This window comes from Daphnia pulicaria, chromosome 7 (assembly GCF_021234035.1).
Source record: "Daphnia pulicaria isolate SC F1-1A chromosome 7, SC_F0-13Bv2, whole genome shotgun sequence".
In the NCBI taxonomy this organism is placed as follows: domain Eukaryota; kingdom Metazoa; phylum Arthropoda; class Branchiopoda; order Diplostraca; family Daphniidae; genus Daphnia; species Daphnia pulicaria.
This window is the reverse complement of record NC_060919.1, coordinates 5,912,065-5,928,626: the sequence shown is the minus strand read 5'-3', so window position 1 is coordinate 5,928,626 and position 16,562 is coordinate 5,912,065. Positions and strand designations below refer to the sequence as shown.

The following is a 16,562-nucleotide window of genomic DNA, read 5'->3' as shown; positions in this document are numbered from 1 at the left end:
AGCGCTATTTTGATTATCGTTGCTTATTTTTATCCGCTTTGAGAAGTCCTCGATCGAGAACGAAATCCGCATTTAACCTAACCTAGCTGCTTTTAGTCATTTAAAGATAGTTCAATTTTCTTCAACGTGTTTGCCAATTAATACAACCTTTATAGCTCAGTGGTAGAGCGTTGGTCTCGTAGATAAGTTGAAGAAAAGGAAAACCGGATGTGGAATAGTTTAATCCATAATCCTCTCTTAAGGCATTAACTAAAGAATATTTTAAAAATTCGCACTTGGATAAAGTCATTTATAAGTATCGTTCAGACTATAGCTCTTTGTTACGTATTAGTAAAAATTTGATATTTAATAATTTCTTGACCGAATGGTCCAAAACATAAACAAAATTGAACGATTCGGCCATCGGGCTGAATAGTGCGTGTTTTTTTTTTTAATATGACCGATCCGAATCATGTGATACCCCGTATTATGTACTACGTAGAACGTCATTTAAATTTTGATTGTTTATTATCCCTAATTTTAATGGCCCTATAATTTAATCCCGTCTGAAAATACCCGTATAACAACTAGCCCCACTCTCTCCTATCAGCATAAGGATTTTTCCCACTATATTTTAATCTTGTTGCTCCAGCTCCGTGATGAACCTCAGATCGGTGCCTTCCAAATTCTTCCACATCCACTCGTCGATCCGTTCGTTCAATTCCGGAGAGAAATGATTCTTCCAGTCTCCGGTTTTACCTGAGATTTTATACGAGACGTTATTATTTGATGAACGTTGTCTATGAATGAATGAACCGAATAATTGTTTTTGCCTTTGCGGATGAAATGGCCACTGATATTCATCAATCCAATCTCTTTGCCGATTGTTTCCAATCCAGCAACCTCTTGCTTTTCATAGTTGACCATTTTGTTTTTGGCGAAATTGTCGAAGCGCAGATGCTCCGTCAGCTTTGTCAATTGATCGTCGCTCAGCTTCTTGCCGAGGAACTGACTGATCTTGACGATTTCCCCTCGGAGATTCTAATCGGAGATAAAGATTTCCACGTTAACGGTCAACGCAAAATTATTTTTTAATTTACCCGTTTGAGATCCTCGTAAAAGACAAAGTGCAAGTTGGGATGGTGCCGTTTGTTCCAGGCGTCCAGCAAGTGAGGGAAGAACGGAGCGCTGTAAACTATCCTTTCCATAAGATTAGAGCGATCGAATTCCACAAGCCGAAATAAATCAAAATGAAGATTTTGGTTTTGGAGTTGGCGACAGTTAATCGTACCTCTATCCGTCATGAAATTCTCGGCGAAAGTGTCCAGGTTGCTAACGTACTGATGGAATTGCAGCAGCTGATGGAAGTGATAATAAGAGACGATGACGTCTTTGGGGTTGCGAGCCACGTAAACGACCTAATGTGAAAGTAAGAGCAATTGTTAATGAAAGCTTAATTGCGGTTAAGTTTGGGATAGACAAGTTCGGGATGCTGAGTTGCACAACCGCAAAATTAGGATCGTGCGCCAACGAGTTTTTGTAACGTTGTGGGGATAGTAGAAAGCGGGTTTTTTATTATTTAAGCATAGAATTACTTATCTAATCTTAGAAATGTTCAGGATTATCGTTGTTTAGAACATTCTGCTTTTTATAGAGTAATTTAAAATGTATAATTCAGCTTAGTTTACCCATTAAAATTAAAGAAAGTCCAAGCCTGGGATGCTGTTTAGTCTTTTCTTGTGTTTTTTGACAGATCTGCTGACAAGTGACAAGCTCAAACACACAAGAAAAGACTAAACAGCATCCCAGGCTTGGACTTTCTTTAATTTTAATGGGTAAACTAAGCTGAATTATACATTTTAAATTACTCTATAAAAAGCAGAATGTTCTAAACAACGATAATCCTGAACATTTCTAAGATTAGATAAGTAATTCTATGCTTAAATAATAAAAAACCCGCTTTCTACTATCCCCACAACGTTACAAAAACTCGTTGGCGCACGATCCTAATTTTGCGGTTGTGCAACTCAGCATCCCGAACTTGTCTATCTGGGAGTGATACCTTGCTGGTGCTGAGGACTTGTGGGTTCAACAGATAGAGTGGCAAGTGACTTTTGATAATTCTCGGGCCGGCCATTTGATCGATTTGTTTCAGATCGCGAAGGCGGTCGCCCAATACTAAGCTGATGGCTTTCCTGGTAAAAGGGTAGAGCCAGTTCATCAAGTTCCAGTAGCAGCAATTCCAATCACGTTTTTTTTTTTTTTTTTTTTTTTTTTTTTTTTTCTTCATTTCAATTCAAATTTAGATTTTTCCCGCTCTTGTGTCACCACTGGGAACTCACCTGCAAATCTCTTCCATTTCGAATGTCTCCGCCAGTTTGATTGGTAACATGTAGTTCATCCTTAGCAAATAGGAGAGTGGAAAAGGGTCTTGATTATATTGTGAATTGAACTGGAACTGTTTTAAGCAATTGCAGACGTATGACTCACTCCAGAAATGGTGAGCGGATGCTCAGCTGCTCCTTCTTGCCTTTCTCGAAATCACAGTCGTTGACGACCATCCACACTAATTCCTGCACCCACGTAGTCCCTAAGATTTTGATGGGAAATTCGAATATTTTTGTCTCGGGTAAAAAAAAAGAATTCAAAAAGAAACAAGTTGAAAACGAGATGCAAGTCCGGCCCTTACCGCACTTTGGGAAAGTTGAAATGTAGACGTCGTCCGGCCTGGGATTGAGATTGTAAACATCTTCGGCTTTTTTGGCAAATTCCGGAGTGGTGACGTATTGATTAGGGAAGGATTTGACCAGTCCGTCGATGTAAGGCGGGAAATCATTGCGAAATTGGGAGCCCAACGTCTCGGGCATCAATTCGAATTTCTCTTTGAGAGGAAGACGTTGGTTATCAGCACCCGACATATTGCCGATCGATGAGGTACTGAAGTCCAAACGACGAAAACAATAGAATTATGAATTATATCTCCCCTCTCTCTCTCCCGAATCTGCTGCTAGCCATTCTTCTGAGTATCTATACACTCATGTAGGCCATACGCATAAAAAGAAGAAGAAAAAAAAACATTCGATTAATCAAAACACAAACCACGAAGCCCTCCTAGGTTGGCCGAAAGTAAAAACCAGATAGAGTGCAGCGATCTTTGACCCACTTTCCATCCCTTGTCATAATCGGGTCATCTTGTTATTCACCTGATTACTCGCCGGAAGGGATCACAAATTAGGGACATTTCAAACGAGATTTTGGGGAAGAACTAAGCCCAGAGAGCCATCAGCACAACAGCAGCATAGGGGAGGGTTGGCCTTGGTTGGTCTACACTGTTAAGAAATGGTCTCGTATTTGGGTACACGATATTAACGAAAAATGTTACTGGGTCTCTAAAATCGGTAGGAACTCCGTTTCGGTAGTTATAACCTTCGATTTTCAATAGCACGTCTCGACCAAAAATGTACATTCTCAATTTTTGTTTCCTACTTTTTCCCTTGCTTTTGTCTAGTTAAAAAAACAGCCTAAAATGTATCGAAAAGGTACTATTATTTACGTTATATAGAAATGGCACAGCGGATCAGCATCCGACTGTGATGCCGGAGACCCGAGTTCAATTCCTATCGAAGTCTAATCTTTTATTTAAGAATGGACGATTACTACTCACGATTTGCGAGACGGAAAACACGTCTCGGTTATCGTAGATTATAATATACGTTTCTAGTTGCCCGGTTTCCGAGGACTGTATGTCTCGAAAAACGTGAGGTATTATTAACAGTGTACTTTAATTTTCTCCCTCATTCCCTAACATTAATACCTTTTTAATATTTTGTAGTCTAAAATAGACGGAGTAAAAATTCTTTTAACTTGAATAGTTGAAAAACCAATCACGAAAAAAATACCTTACAAAAGATTAGCTTATTAGCTTGCTGTTACATCCTTTCACATTTTTGTTTAACCTGTCTTAGCGATATGAGGCGCTTGGCTAGCCATTTGATACAATTTTTAACATTAGATTTTATTAGGTGCCGTCAAGCTATTTACAATTTGCTATTATTTGCAGCACTGCTTCATTCCCACTTTTACGAAAGTTCGTCTGCCCCGGCGGTGACGTTGCAAAATTAGCATAGTGCTTTATAAATGTTTTATCAATTTTATTGTTTGGTTGTAATTTTGTTCGTTCGTGCGAAGTTTTCTGTTGTTTCTCGCTTTCACAATCGTAGTACCATGAGTTAATTCCTAATCTCTATGCTGAAAGCAAAGCATGGAGTGTTTGGCACACCTGCATTAGTGTCAGGGTGTCAGTCTATACTAAGAAAGGATTGGTGGATGTCAGAAAATTTGCTTCTGTAGTTCTCTGTTGCCACAGCAACAGGTATAAGCCTTAGTAATGCAGTGAGACACCCCTGTCTACGAAGAATCCAGTTGTGAAGTACAAGTAAAGTGAACTGAAACATTCAATGTTCTACTCTGCCGATGACATTTCAACTCCGGTTTCAGTAAAATATCTGAGTGGAGTGCGATGGATGATATCATCGACACCTTTGACCCCATTTTTAGTGAGTGTGTTATTAAATTTGGTTTCCAGCTGCCGCTATCGTTGCTTGTCCTAAGGAAGTGCCGGGGAAGTGACAAAGATTGATGTTGACAGTATCAAACGAGATCATATTGGTATCGACGAATCCTTTTTCTATTTTAGTGAAAATAATTTCAACTTAGTAAGTCGCTTTAACTAAATTCTGCAGAGCTCTTGCCAACACCCACTAGGATTGTGAGATTAAAGGTGCTGGAAGTGCAAATATGATACTTACTACTACGGACGATCAAACCAGTTGACTATTCGCTTGCAGCAGTATTTCGCAGTTACCTACCATGTTCATGAAGGACAAAGTTGAAAAGTAGGTGGAGACAGTCGTCAGGATGATTCCGACGACCAGTGTGATTTTGACCGGTACGGGATTGGATTTGTCACCAAGGTGAGTCACAGCTGCACAGATGAATCTTCCATCGAAATCCATTAGCTCTCTTCATGGCGGACATAGTATACTTAAAATCATCTGTCGTTCCAGTTGTTCACACAAGTCTGTCGGGGAACACGAATCTTTGCTTCTGCTGTCGTACTCGACATGATTGAACTTGAAACTTAAGTACTAGACAAGACTAGTTGCTGATTCACTTTACCGGAAAGATTCTAAAGTGCAATTACCTAGCTGTAGTTTTAATAGATTTTGCTCAATCCGTAGTTAAACAATACGATGCTGATCCGGTTGAACACATTGTGATTCGTGGTTGGATTAGCGCGGTATTTGTTATTTTTCAAGTTCAAGACCGCGAGGAAATATTTCGCTATTTTAGATCTTTGTTCTTAGTAGGCCCTATACATGTCGCAAACAGCTACCATTTCTTTAACAATTAAAAGTTGTATAATTCATTGTGCGTGTTTTAGCTAAGTTACAGAGCGGTTATAATTCTGATATTTGCGAAGAAGTGTTGGTGTGGATCTAGTATACTAGAATAATTTCATATTATTGTTGATTTTAAAAAAATCATTTAACCGCGTTCCGTGATAGCATAAAGTGCCCACTACAGCGCTGCATTGCTAATTATCTGACAAGTGAGCGGGAGAAGAAAAAAAAGAACAATCGATGGTTTCGTTAATTTTTTGTTTCTATCTTGAATTTTGTCCATTCTAAAACCCGAACCCAATGAACTGTGACAAGGATATTTTCTCTTACTCCTTCTAGTGTATGTCTAGTACTTTCTTGAAGGGGTGTTCTCATTACGGCTCCAAACGAATTAGATCAGTTGTATAGTTCAATATTGGAAGACAGAGTTTTAAAAGCTATTTTCGATTTTGCCAATAAAGCTAAGTGGGCTTTATATCGTACGCCCACGTCTCACTACACGAACGTGGGAGGCCTACCGGCCGCAAGCGGTTAAACTGGCTGTAGGTAAATATTTGTCGCGATTTTACTGAATCCTCTAATTGCATGTTCCCAACCTAAAGCTTGTTTAATTTGAATAAATGGCGTACAGGATGCGACTTGGATTGGAACTTCATTTCGACTTTGGATGCTGTAAAAAACTGAAGAAGAAAGGCGAGTCAACGATACTACAGTAGTAAGCACTTGTTTTACACTTTTTCGTTAAAAAACTAATAAATTTTGAAATGAAGGTCAACTTAATCATACAGACTGGCATTTTCATGGCGGAAGATGGATTTGACATTCGTTTTCTAACCAATGAGCAACTGGATGCGTAAAGCTCTCTACCGAATCAGCGACATCATCGGCTTTGAGGAGGTCTTTGTTCGAGAACGAAATCCACATTCAACCTAACACGGCTGCCTTTAGAGTAGTTCAACCTACTGCCGACTTTCAACAGTTGACACGGAGGACCTCTCTTGTCATTGAAACTATATTATGGTATTTGAGCACTTTAACTCAACGTTGCCTAAATGTCTAACTTTTTCTTCTTGCTATTGATTGGTAACGGGTATAGCTTCAATCTGACGCCGGTTGAGACTGGTTTTGGTCTCACAATCCACTGTAGGGGAGACCGGGGCTGTGTGGGACATGGGGCTACATGGGACATCGCAGTTTTGAGCATGTTCCCGTAATTTTTTTTAAATAATTTTTTTACTATATTTGAGTATTTACCATGCCCCATGTTGGGTAAAAAAATTATTTAAAAAAAATTACGGGAACATGCTCAAAACTGCGATGTCCCATGTAGCCCCATGTCCCACACAGCCCCGGTCTCCCCTACTCGTCAGACTATCCCATTGCCTGCATGCTGATACACTTTGGATCTGGCGTCGACTACCGAATAGTACTCGACGGATCGTGTAACAATTTAGAGCAAACATTTTGAGGCATGTCTCGTTCGACATTTCAGCGCATCCTACCTCCCACTTAAATTGACGGTTTGCAACTTAACCATAAATTTGTGTAGTAGAAAATGATTAAAAATACTTTGGTTTCAATTAAGTGAACAGGTGTCTTTGCGTCAAAAATAGCCATGGAACAAACTGCTCTTCCTAGCGCACGATAAGCCTTGCAATAGTCTACGATGCCCCACGGGCCACGGGTTGACTTGATAAGATTCACGCTATCCCAGTGTTTTTCCATTAAAATCCCAGCTGAGATCCGTTTTGACTGAGGTTCAATCAACGTTGCATTGCATTGATTGCGACTCTCCTTGAAACGGTTCGAAATGGAAGATTTATTTCACCGAAAAAACGAATTGACTCAAATGTCAATTGGTATAAAGAAAGTTTTAAGCCATAACCATTTGGTATTCATTTTGATATTGGTTTTTGTAGACCCATCCCCAGCAACGTCAACCTAAAGAAGGAAAGGCCAGTTTCCATGTACAATTGAAGGTCATGGAGATCATTACGTAAAAAGTGTTATGCAGTGGTGTTATGCGGTTATGTGGTGCAGTTGCATCTTTATCAAGCAGGTACAATAGCTGCAAGGCTTAGTCATTAGGATTTCATTTTGATGTTGGTTTTTGTAGACCCATCCCCAGCAACGTCAACTTGCAGAAGGAAAGGCCAGTTTTCAGTTCATTTCCTTCAATCGAAGGTCACGGAGATCATTACTTAAAACGTGTCATCCAGTGGTATAGAGGTTGGGTGAGAACGGGACGTTTTGCATCATTATAAAGAAGGTAGAATAGCCGCAAGGCTTGAGAGGTGAGGGTGAGAAAAAAATCGTATAAAAGGAGAAAGAAAAGGCGATAGAAATCAGTCGAGTGAGTATCTCCGACACGGCAACATCTGCAGCGAAGTATTTGTCAACAACTGCTATCATCGTATAACCAATTCGGAATCATGGGTAAATATTCTGTTTTTATGTGGAGTTTTGTATTAATACTACTTTAAATTATTGGTTAATATCGGTTAATATGCCAGTTGTTATTGAATGTTAATGTTTCAATTTTATTTATTGTTAAGTAAACTATGGCATTGTGCTGCTGTTGGGTTTCTTATCGATGGCTGGGTCGGCCATTGGTGTATCGATGTCTCCTGGGTGATGTCACCAACTGCATTCCTCATCGTGTAAGCAATTCGAAATCATGGGTAAATATTTTGTTAATTTAGTATTAGTTTTTTGTTAATAGTTAGTAAATCAACTAGTTTACAAGTGTTGCATAATTTCCAAGCAGTTACAATGCAAGGCTCGAGTTGAAAGGTGAATCAGAAGAAGGAAAAATCATTTTAAACGTGAGAGGAAGGGCGATAGGAATGATTCGAATGAGCATCTCCGATACGGTAACATTTGCAGCGCACTATCTGTCGCCAACTGGATTTTTTATCATACAACCAGTTCGCAATGATGCTTAAATAATCTGTTTTTTTATATTGAGTTAAGCATTAATCCTACTTTTTTCTATTTGTTAACATTCCAGTTATTATTTAATATCAATGTTTAAATTTATTAATTGTTTTAACTATAGCGTCGTGCTGCTGTTGGGTGTTGTATCGTTGACGGCTGGGTCGACCACTGGTGTGTCGATGTCTCCTTGTTATGGCGGCTACCAAACCGCAGTGCCGTCGCCTTACTACAAAACAATAACATACGCAACAACCGGTCACTACACCACTAAGGCTCCAGAGTATTACACCACAACTTGTGATGCCCCGAGCTACTACACCGAAACCCCGAAGTATAACTCTGCCCCGAGCTACATCATCAAAGAGCCGGAGTACTACACCGAGCCTCCCAAAGTACTACACCACTAAGGCACCGGAATGCTACTCGACTACGTATGCTGCCCCTGCCTACAACACCAAGGCCCCTAATTACAACAACACCGAAGCGCCTAAGTACTCCACTACAACCTTTGTGCTCCAAGCTACTACACCGACGCTCCGAAGTGTTACGCTGCGTAAAAGAAGTACTCTGTCGTATAACGGGAGAGAAAAGGTAATCAGTCGAGTGAGGATCTCCGGCACTCTAACATCTGCTGTGCACCATCCGTCACCAACTGCATCTCTCATCGTGTAACCAAATCGCAATTATGGGTAGATATTCTGTTTTTGTTTTTTGTTTTTTTCCCATTTTCATTGAGTTTTGTATCAATCTTACTGTTTTCTGTTTGTTCATGTTCCAGTTATTACTTATTATTGAATAATAATGTTTAAATGTATTGATTGTTTTAACTATAGTGTCGTGCTGCTGTTGGGTGTTGTATCGTTGATGGCTGGGTCGACCACTGGTGTACCGATGTCTCCTTGGTATGGCGGATACTAAACCACAACGCCGCCGCCTTACTACACGACAACAACTTACGCAAAGACCAGTTACTGCACCGAGGCACCCAAGTACTACACCACTAAGGCACTGGAGTATTATACCACAACTTAAGCTGCCACGAGCTACTACACCGAAGTGTTACTCTGCCCCGAGCTACTACACCGAAGTGTTCCTCTGCCCCGAGCTACTACACCGAAGTGTTACTCTGCCCCGAGCTACTACACCGAAGTGTTTTTCTGCCCCGGGTTACTACACCCCCAAGGCACTGGAGTACTACACGATTACGTATACCTCCCCATCCTACTACAACGATGGCTAAGTACTACTCTGTTTCCAGCTACTACACCGAGGCTTCAGCTTATTACTCCATCAAAAACGGTAGAATACTACACCGATGCCCCAAAGTACTACTCTGCCCCGATCTCCACAACCACAACTGAGGCGGCCAAGTATTACGCAGTCCCGACTTACTACACAGAAGCTGCTCCTTCGTACTAAGTTGACCAGAAATACCACACTGATGCTCCAGTTTGCTACACCACAACCTACGCTAAATCAAGCTAAGACACCTCTACACGCTGTGGCACTTAAGTACTACACCGAGGGAGCCGCATATTACTCAACCACGTACGCTGCAATAGTTTACTATACTTGAGGATCCCTAGTATCTCTCTGCTCCAAGCTGCTACTAAACTATGGATCATACTAAACTAGCAAGGCTCCCGAGTATTACACCACTACTTAAGCTGCTCCGACCGATACACCGAAGTTTCAAGGTATTCCTCTGCCCCGAGTTACTACACTAATAAGTCACCTGAATATTACACCACAACCTACGCTTCTCCAGAGGACAACAAGAATACTTCTAAATAGCTGAATTTGAACTGTGTTATTTGTGTTAAGATTTGTTGGCTATTTTTTAATAGTTACTAGTCATTGTGATTGAATTGTTAATGTTTAATGAGAAAATAAATATTTTAATGCGGGTAAACATCATGTAAGACTTCCCTTAATTTTTAAGATTTTGACATTGAGACAGATGTTCGTATTTTGGTTGGATCTTGTCAAATTCATACGTTGAAGGTAAATACTGCTCTAGTCGCTCTCATACGGACATCCTGGTGTTGGGCGAAATTCTTTTTCAGGGTAGGTTTTGAAATCGACGTACTTTTAAGTGTTCACTAAAAAATTTTAAAGTTAACAGTTTACTTGACATTTAGGTTTGCGTAACAAAGGAGTTCATGGCAGACGTTGTTTGGCTCTTTCACAGGAATTTTTGAAAGAAAGGAGATTTATTAAAGAGGAAAAAGATTTATTAATGGTTTTATGAGTAATAGCCAAGTGACTGATCATTTATGCATGAATTTAACACTTCAAAGTGTAAGAAATATAATGTTTCATCTGCTAAACATAACTTTGTTTGAAAATACTCAGACACAATTTGGACAAAAACATGAAAAGGAATTGCTTTATTATCCCACCTCCACCCACAATTCCACCACATTTTACAATAACACAAATTATACATACATAAATACATACATACATACATACACTTAAGTTAACCCGTTGGCTGCCACGCCATACAACCCGAAGGTTGTTCTTCTACTACTCTACGCGCCATGTCTGAAGGATCCATGACCAAGATGGGACTTGCCATTGCTGACAAGTCCGGGCTGACACGGTGACAGGAGAAGATGGAATGCACGCCTCTAGAATCCATCACCGTATCGACAAGGGGGAAGTCCCTATGGTGCACTGCCTAACAGGCGCCTTGCGGCGAATCTTGGGCTGGTGCGACTGTCAGACCCCGCGGCATGTAAACCACGAGACCGAACAGCGTGGCCCGTGCTAAGGAGCTAACACAGGGGAAAACAAAGGCGTGGCAGCCAACGGGTTAACTATCACAAACAAACAAAAATTTTACCAACAACAAATGATGATCGGCGCTGACATTTTGGAGATACCGATGATGTTTTGGTGTCCATCTTCTAGACGTCTCCGCTGCATTACCTGGATAAAGAGAAAACAATTCTTTTTAAGTGACATGCCAATAAAAGTTACATAATACATATAGGTACATTGATCTAGTTTTTTTGGCTCAAAACTTTAAAGGTGCACTTTTAACTGCTTAAAATCTAGCTTTAAATATTGACAACTGCACACAGAACAAAGCTCACTTGCTAGTTTTAAGAAAATTTTCCGGAAGTATACCGGAAGTAAGCGATAGCGTCTTAACTATTGAGCTGTCGTCAAATTAAACCACATATTCGTGATCTCCATGAAAATTGGGGTCGATAGATGTGATTGAAACGAAATCCAAAATTTGGCCAAAATCGAGAATTTTCCTGAACTGTACCAGGAAAATTCTTGAAACCGGAAGTACGCGTACGTACAAAAAAAAACATGAACTTTACCACAAATTTGACGAAGATTACAAATATGTGGCGCTTTTGTGTTTCAAATGAATATTTACTGAACTACTGACTGAAATGAGAAAACCGGAAGTAGAAAAAAAAACACATTATTAAAAATCTAACAAGTGAGCTTTGTTGGTGGAATAGTTAAAGTCAGTTACCACTAAAAAATTTCCAAACAATAACTGCCGAAGTGCCAATAAATGTTTAAAGAGATGTGCAAACTGTAACTATTTTAACAGCTGAAAATTATCGAAAAGCCATCTAGCGTTAGAAAAAAGAAACGTCTAAGGAACACTGTTTGCGCGCAAGAAGGGCCTTATTTTGTAACTATTACACAGACACAGAGTTTAATGTAAATTAGTAGAAAATTCAAGAAACTTACATTGGAAACAAAGGGTTGCAGCCAACGGGTTAACTAACAAACGCGACAATCCACGATGTTATGCGTAGGTGGCTGCCGTTTTCCACGACAACGTTTCAGCTCTTCTTCGTCCCTTGCGCTGCACACTAAAATTTGATACAACAAAGCTGTTAAACATCAGCACTGTAGGTTGGTAAAGGAGACATTGAGTTCCAAATGACCAAATGACATTCGCAGTAGATCAGATGACAGGTACCTTGAGAATACGTGTCGCCATTGCCTTTTTTTTTCTTGGACAGATAAACAGATGCCTCTCATTTGATCTGTCAGGCAAAATCTAAATAAGAAAACAAACACTATTTAAATCACTATTATAAGATTATAAGTTCATGAAAATATAGCATGATCATTGATTTCATTACTTTCACACATGAAGATAGATGTTGGTCACCCATGGTCACTTATTGTGTCACTTAATGTGTCACTTCTTTGCTGAAAATAACTATAGACACAAATGTCTTCAACTACGATTGAGCAAGAACTAGTATAAAGCAGCACACCTATACCTCTATTTGCAATTGGAAGTGTGTTGTGTGCTTCTTTAGCAGAAACTGCAGGAATAAGGAAATCACAGAATTTCATTACTTGCTGCAGCAAACACTCAAGGAGCTGCTCAAATGAGACTTAAGAACACTTCTGGCTCCCAAGAATGATTATGAAATTGTTGTACCAGCATTTTGTTACTTGATTCCTGCTTCATAAGCACAAATGAAGAGAGGAAAAAAAAACAAAGAGTAAAATTGTAATGTTATGTTTACCCATTGTGTTCAGCACATATCAACAACTTTTGGGACATACTTATGCAAGAGTTTGGTAGCTGAAGTTGTGATACATAGAAAATCAGTAGGACTAGGCCTACAACAACTTGATGTGGAAAGCCAACGATCCATTAATGGGAGATCTTGATGGAAGTACAGAAATGGGATTAAGATAAATTATGTCGGTAACAACAGTTCTTAGATATTTACTTACATGTAATTTGGGGTTGAATTGGTTTAAAACAATTCGTTTAAAACAAAGAAAGTTAAAGCAAATATAACTTTCGACATTTGTTCGCCATGAGCCATGATAAACATAACAAGACTTCTAGCCATCTTGTGTCACAAAGGACAATCACTCTAAATTTTGTACCGAAACTGTACCGGAAGTAGGCGATAGATCCTCAACTATTTCATTAAATTTGACTAGTGACTAAATTTTTTAATTCCTCGTGAAATTTGGGGTCGAAAAGTACTGCTGTTTCTAGCAAAAGGTTGGATTTGGCCTAAATCGAGATTTCCCATGAGGCATTCAATTTTATTTCATGAAATCACGATAATGTTATATCACTATTAAGGAAATCATCACAAATTTACAAATCACAAATTAAAGACACCTGGGCTTTGATGTAATTGACGGATTATGGCTGTGGTGGATGTTTCTTTCATTTTCTGCAATGTGGTGTAGTACTAATAGTAGTGCGGTTGCGGAATCCAAAAAGGACCGGAAAGGAAAGGACCGGAACTGCTAGTGCAGCTTGTTGTGCTGGATACTTCATAGAGGCTGACTGAAACAGATTGACCCAGCCAGATGCTGCTGCACAGAAAGGCTGCAGAGGTGCACTGAAATAAAACCACAGCCGCTAAGAAAAGAAAAAGACGTTTATCAAATAAAAGAATTAAAAGTACTAAGCGGAAGCGTGAGTTTTGGTTACGATGAGACTGCCGATTCACTTCTTGGCAGGAGAGGACTCCGATCGCCCAACTACAGCGGAAAACTTTCTCCGACTCTGCTCACGCCGTTCTTTCTCACTGCGCAACATTTCAATTCACTCACGGCGCGGACGAGTCCAGAAAGGAAGGGGAGTTTATGTGCTTCTTGCTGAGACTCGGACGTGCACGTCTAGGCGACATCTGCCGAATCCTCCGTGCGGGATAGCATGTGTTTCCCCCAAATGCTACTGCTTCCATCGAGCAACAGTGTGGTAGTATACCATCCGTCGCGGTTATCTTCAACGGCAATCAACACGAAATGTCTGGTGGGGAGGAGATTTTTGGGGGATCAAGCAAACAAGAAAACAACGACAGCAACCAACCAACAAACCAACGATCACCTCTCACGTGACAAACGGCACCCGCTGTGCAATTTGTCCCTTTTTATTCTTCTGGCATATCATAAACGGCCACTATCATTCTTCACGAAAAGTGAGAAAAGACTATCGATGTTGTTTGTGTGCTTGCGAAGTTCTACAAATCGCACCGAATGAAAATCCCCGGGTTTTCTAAACAGATATTGAAAAAAAAATTGCGAAACCAGAGAGAAATAAACGAATCCACGGTGAATAGTAAATCCATCCCAATATCAGCTGGCGACTACGCGATAGGACAATTTAAAAAAAAGGAGTTTTTAGTGATTCACTACCGTCGATGAACAGATTACTGTAGAAAGTCTTTCCCTGTCATTATATCGACGCTAAATACACCGATGACCTATTACACACTAGGGCTTAAAACGCTTTATAACAATTGGGACCAATTTTCGGGATAGAATTGAATTGTTTTCGCTCTTTCGATAAAAAAAAGGTCTTTCAAAAGCGCAATTCAAAGTGACAAAGATTACCATACACATTATTTCTGTTCTCAAAAATAACACAGACAATATTCTAGAAAATCTAGGATTGCTGCACAAACGATTTTCACTGAAAACTACTTCATGACCTCAATACTATCAGCAAATGGTACAATAAAGATTACTGCTTATTTTTTTTTTTACTTTCTAATGGTGATGGCGTAAAAGCTAGATTCATCACATAAAGAGAAAAAAAAAACTGACAATAAAAACATTCTATTCCTTTCGAGATAGAATTAATGTTAAACGTGGTGCACATGACTTTTACTTGCCCTAGGTTGTAACTTAATCGTATCTCGAAAAAAAAAACCCAAAAAAAAGAAAATTTGCGGAATAGTTGGAAGATTTGAACTAATCAAACGAATCGATTCTACGGAAAGGCTGAGAAAGGTAATGTTCAGACATTCACGCGGTCTTTCTGTAGAACGCATTTGGTAAACCGTGGACGAATATTGTAAATTAAGGTAACCTGCAGAAGGAGGAGCTAGTGAAAATTCAACGAAGATGATAACGACTGGAATACATGACAAAGGAAGTTTCCCATAACAAATTTCCACAGTGCACCTATAAAGATTCGAGAAAAATCCCTAATAACAGAAAAAAGAAAGCAGTAAAGGTCGCTTGTGCCTCGCAAGTCTTGGGCCAGATATGGGAAGATCTTCAGACATCTACTTGGTCGAAATAAAAAAAATTTGGTTACACGTAGTAGACCATGTTTCGCTTGACATTACAAGGTAATTGAACAGGGAATCATTTACAATATTCGTCGTCGGAAAGCGTAAAAGAAACCTTCCTCTTCTCATTACTTCTACACTCTCAAAATCCCATCATTTCATATTCCTCCAACAGATTAGTAACAAAATCAGACATGCTATTGACATATTGCTGTTCAATGATCGTTTCCAATAGAGCTTGATGAAGCTCACTCATGCGATCAGAATGACACGAGTCCTATATAAAATTATTTGTCATGAGAAAAGAAGGTGCTGACAAAAAGTAAATTTTTTAAATTACTGAATGTGTTTGGAGTGTAGATTCTTGGGTTTGAAGGTTTGCCTGGGTAGACAAATGAAACTGTGAAAGCTGCTGTAAAAAAGGATCAGCTGGCACAATATCATCGGTTGACTGGATTATTTGTTCATCATAGTCATTGCTAGATCTGATGTTGTGAATAATTGAGCTGAATGGTTGCATACATAGCGGGCATTTAGTTTTTTCCTGAAGCAAAATTTTAAGAAAATATTAGGGCTATTGATGATCTAGTTAGTCTCTTTCTAAATTTTTGATTAATACCTTGGACCATCTAAACAAACAACTGTAGCAGAACTCATGAAGACAATTATTGGCAAAGCACTTGTTTTCAACCTTCCCCAGACATATTGCACACGGTGAATCTGATGGCCCTGTCCATGTCTCATCAACAGAATTCCCTAAAAAATGTAATAATAAATTTTACTACTTGAATTAAAATTAAGCACATTTATGATTTACTCATGAAACTCATGATGGATCGTTTTAAGAGCTTGGAAACAAATTGCAAACAGCAAACAGTTTTGAGAGGATTTAATTTTTTCCACTCAGACTCGATACTCGACGATGCCAAACACAGTAAGTTTTGAATTAGGAGTTAGGTCTACTATTTATGTGATCTTGGTTTAATATTTTTTTTTAATTTGATTTTCAATTGCTTTTTTGTTGTTATTAGAAAGTTTTACAATTTACATTTGATATTTTGATTAAGATTACGCTGTTTCACGATATCTTTATTTGTGATTTTGAGCTATTTTTTTTCAGATTTTTCTAAGCAAATAATCCAACGAAAAACAACGATAAATTTTTTGTATTTATTTTGAATCAATCTAAAAAAAATTTGAG

The 16,562-nt window shown here is 39.1% G+C and overlaps 2 protein-coding genes and 4 long non-coding RNA genes across 7 annotated transcripts; 3 read left to right on the top strand and 3 right to left on the bottom strand.

Annotated features, from left to right (window-relative positions):
* Nucleotides 1–611: 611 nt before the first annotated feature.
* On the bottom strand, nt 612–2,922 carry LOC124349829 (sulfotransferase 1E1-like). The gene is made up of 8 exons (XM_046800717.1): nt 2,669–2,922; nt 2,470–2,569; nt 2,322–2,381; nt 2,042–2,174; nt 1,271–1,397; nt 1,080–1,174; nt 813–1,020; nt 612–738 (listed from the first exon to the last, which is right to left on the bottom strand). The coding sequence occupies exons 1-8, from the start codon at nt 2,895–2,897 to the stop codon at nt 614–616; spliced, it is 1,077 nt and encodes a 358-aa protein (XP_046656673.1). The 5' UTR covers nt 2,898–2,922; the 3' UTR covers nt 612–613.
* Nucleotides 2,923–3,762: 840 nt separating this feature from the next.
* On the top strand, nt 3,763–6,527 carry LOC124350448. Its single transcript, XR_006920972.1, has 5 exons — nt 3,763–4,647; nt 4,722–4,952; nt 6,013–6,096; nt 6,152–6,401; nt 6,478–6,527. It is a non-coding gene; the product is annotated as an uncharacterized LOC124350448 (long non-coding RNA).
* A 1,168-nt stretch (nt 6,528–7,695) lies between these two features.
* On the top strand, nt 7,696–8,348 carry LOC124350499. Its single transcript, XR_006921031.1, has 3 exons — nt 7,696–7,817; nt 7,937–8,062; nt 8,149–8,348. It is a non-coding gene; the product is annotated as an uncharacterized LOC124350499 (long non-coding RNA).
* A 337-nt stretch (nt 8,349–8,685) lies between these two features.
* Nucleotides 8,686–9,350, top strand: LOC124350305. The gene is made up of 2 exons (XR_006920706.1): nt 8,686–9,007; nt 9,152–9,350. It is a non-coding gene; the product is annotated as an uncharacterized LOC124350305 (long non-coding RNA).
* A 1,804-nt stretch (nt 9,351–11,154) lies between these two features.
* On the bottom strand, nt 11,155–13,149 carry LOC124350354. Its single transcript, XR_006920826.1, has 7 exons — nt 13,053–13,149; nt 12,839–12,981; nt 12,587–12,771; nt 12,443–12,522; nt 12,225–12,357; nt 12,042–12,166; nt 11,155–11,252 (listed from the first exon to the last, which is right to left on the bottom strand). It is a non-coding gene; the product is annotated as an uncharacterized LOC124350354 (long non-coding RNA).
* A 1,953-nt stretch (nt 13,150–15,102) lies between these two features.
* Nucleotides 15,103–16,416, bottom strand: LOC124350094 (E3 ubiquitin-protein ligase Topors-like). 2 transcript variants are annotated; one of them, XR_006920388.1, is made up of 5 exons: nt 16,179–16,416; nt 15,981–16,117; nt 15,702–15,905; nt 15,446–15,638; nt 15,103–15,355 (listed from the first exon to the last, which is right to left on the bottom strand). XR_006920388.1 is itself a non-coding variant. In XM_046801106.1 (4 exons), exons 1-4 carry the CDS (start codon nt 16,189–16,191, stop codon nt 15,504–15,506), a joined length of 489 nt encoding a protein of 162 aa, XP_046657062.1. In that variant the 5' UTR covers nt 16,192–16,416; the 3' UTR covers nt 15,388–15,503. The 2 variants fall into 2 exon arrangements, 1 of the variants encoding a protein (XP_046657062.1); XM_046801106.1 differs by lacking the exon at nt 15,103–15,355 and having other exon boundaries at nt 15,388–15,638.
* Between the last annotated feature and the right edge of the window lie 146 nt (nt 16,417–16,562).

What these genes read in the sequence shown, in the direction of transcription:
- LOC124350094 (XM_046801106.1), bottom strand. An exon ending in GTTTGTTTAGATGGTCCAAG is followed by an intron (nt 15,906 to 15,980) that starts GTATTAATCAAA and finishes ATTTTGCTTCAG; the next exon opens with GAAAAAACTAAATGCCCGCT. An exon ending in CTACACTCCAAACACATTCA is followed by an intron (nt 15,639 to 15,701) that starts GTAATTTAAAAA and finishes AATTTTATATAG; the next exon opens with GACTCGTGTCATTCTGATCG.
- LOC124349829 (XM_046800717.1), bottom strand. Translation starts at nt 2,897, where the DNA reads ATGTCGGGTGCTGATAACCAACGTCTTCCTCTCAAAGAGAAATTCGAA. An exon ending in GAAATGGAAGAGATTTGCAG is followed by an intron (nt 2,175 to 2,321) that starts GTGAGTTCCCAG and finishes CCCTTTTACCAG; the next exon opens with GAAAGCCATCAGCTTAGTAT. An exon ending in TGGCCATTTCATCCGCAAAG is followed by an intron (nt 739 to 812) that starts GCAAAAACAATT and finishes ATAAAATCTCAG; the next exon opens with GTAAAACCGGAGACTGGAAG.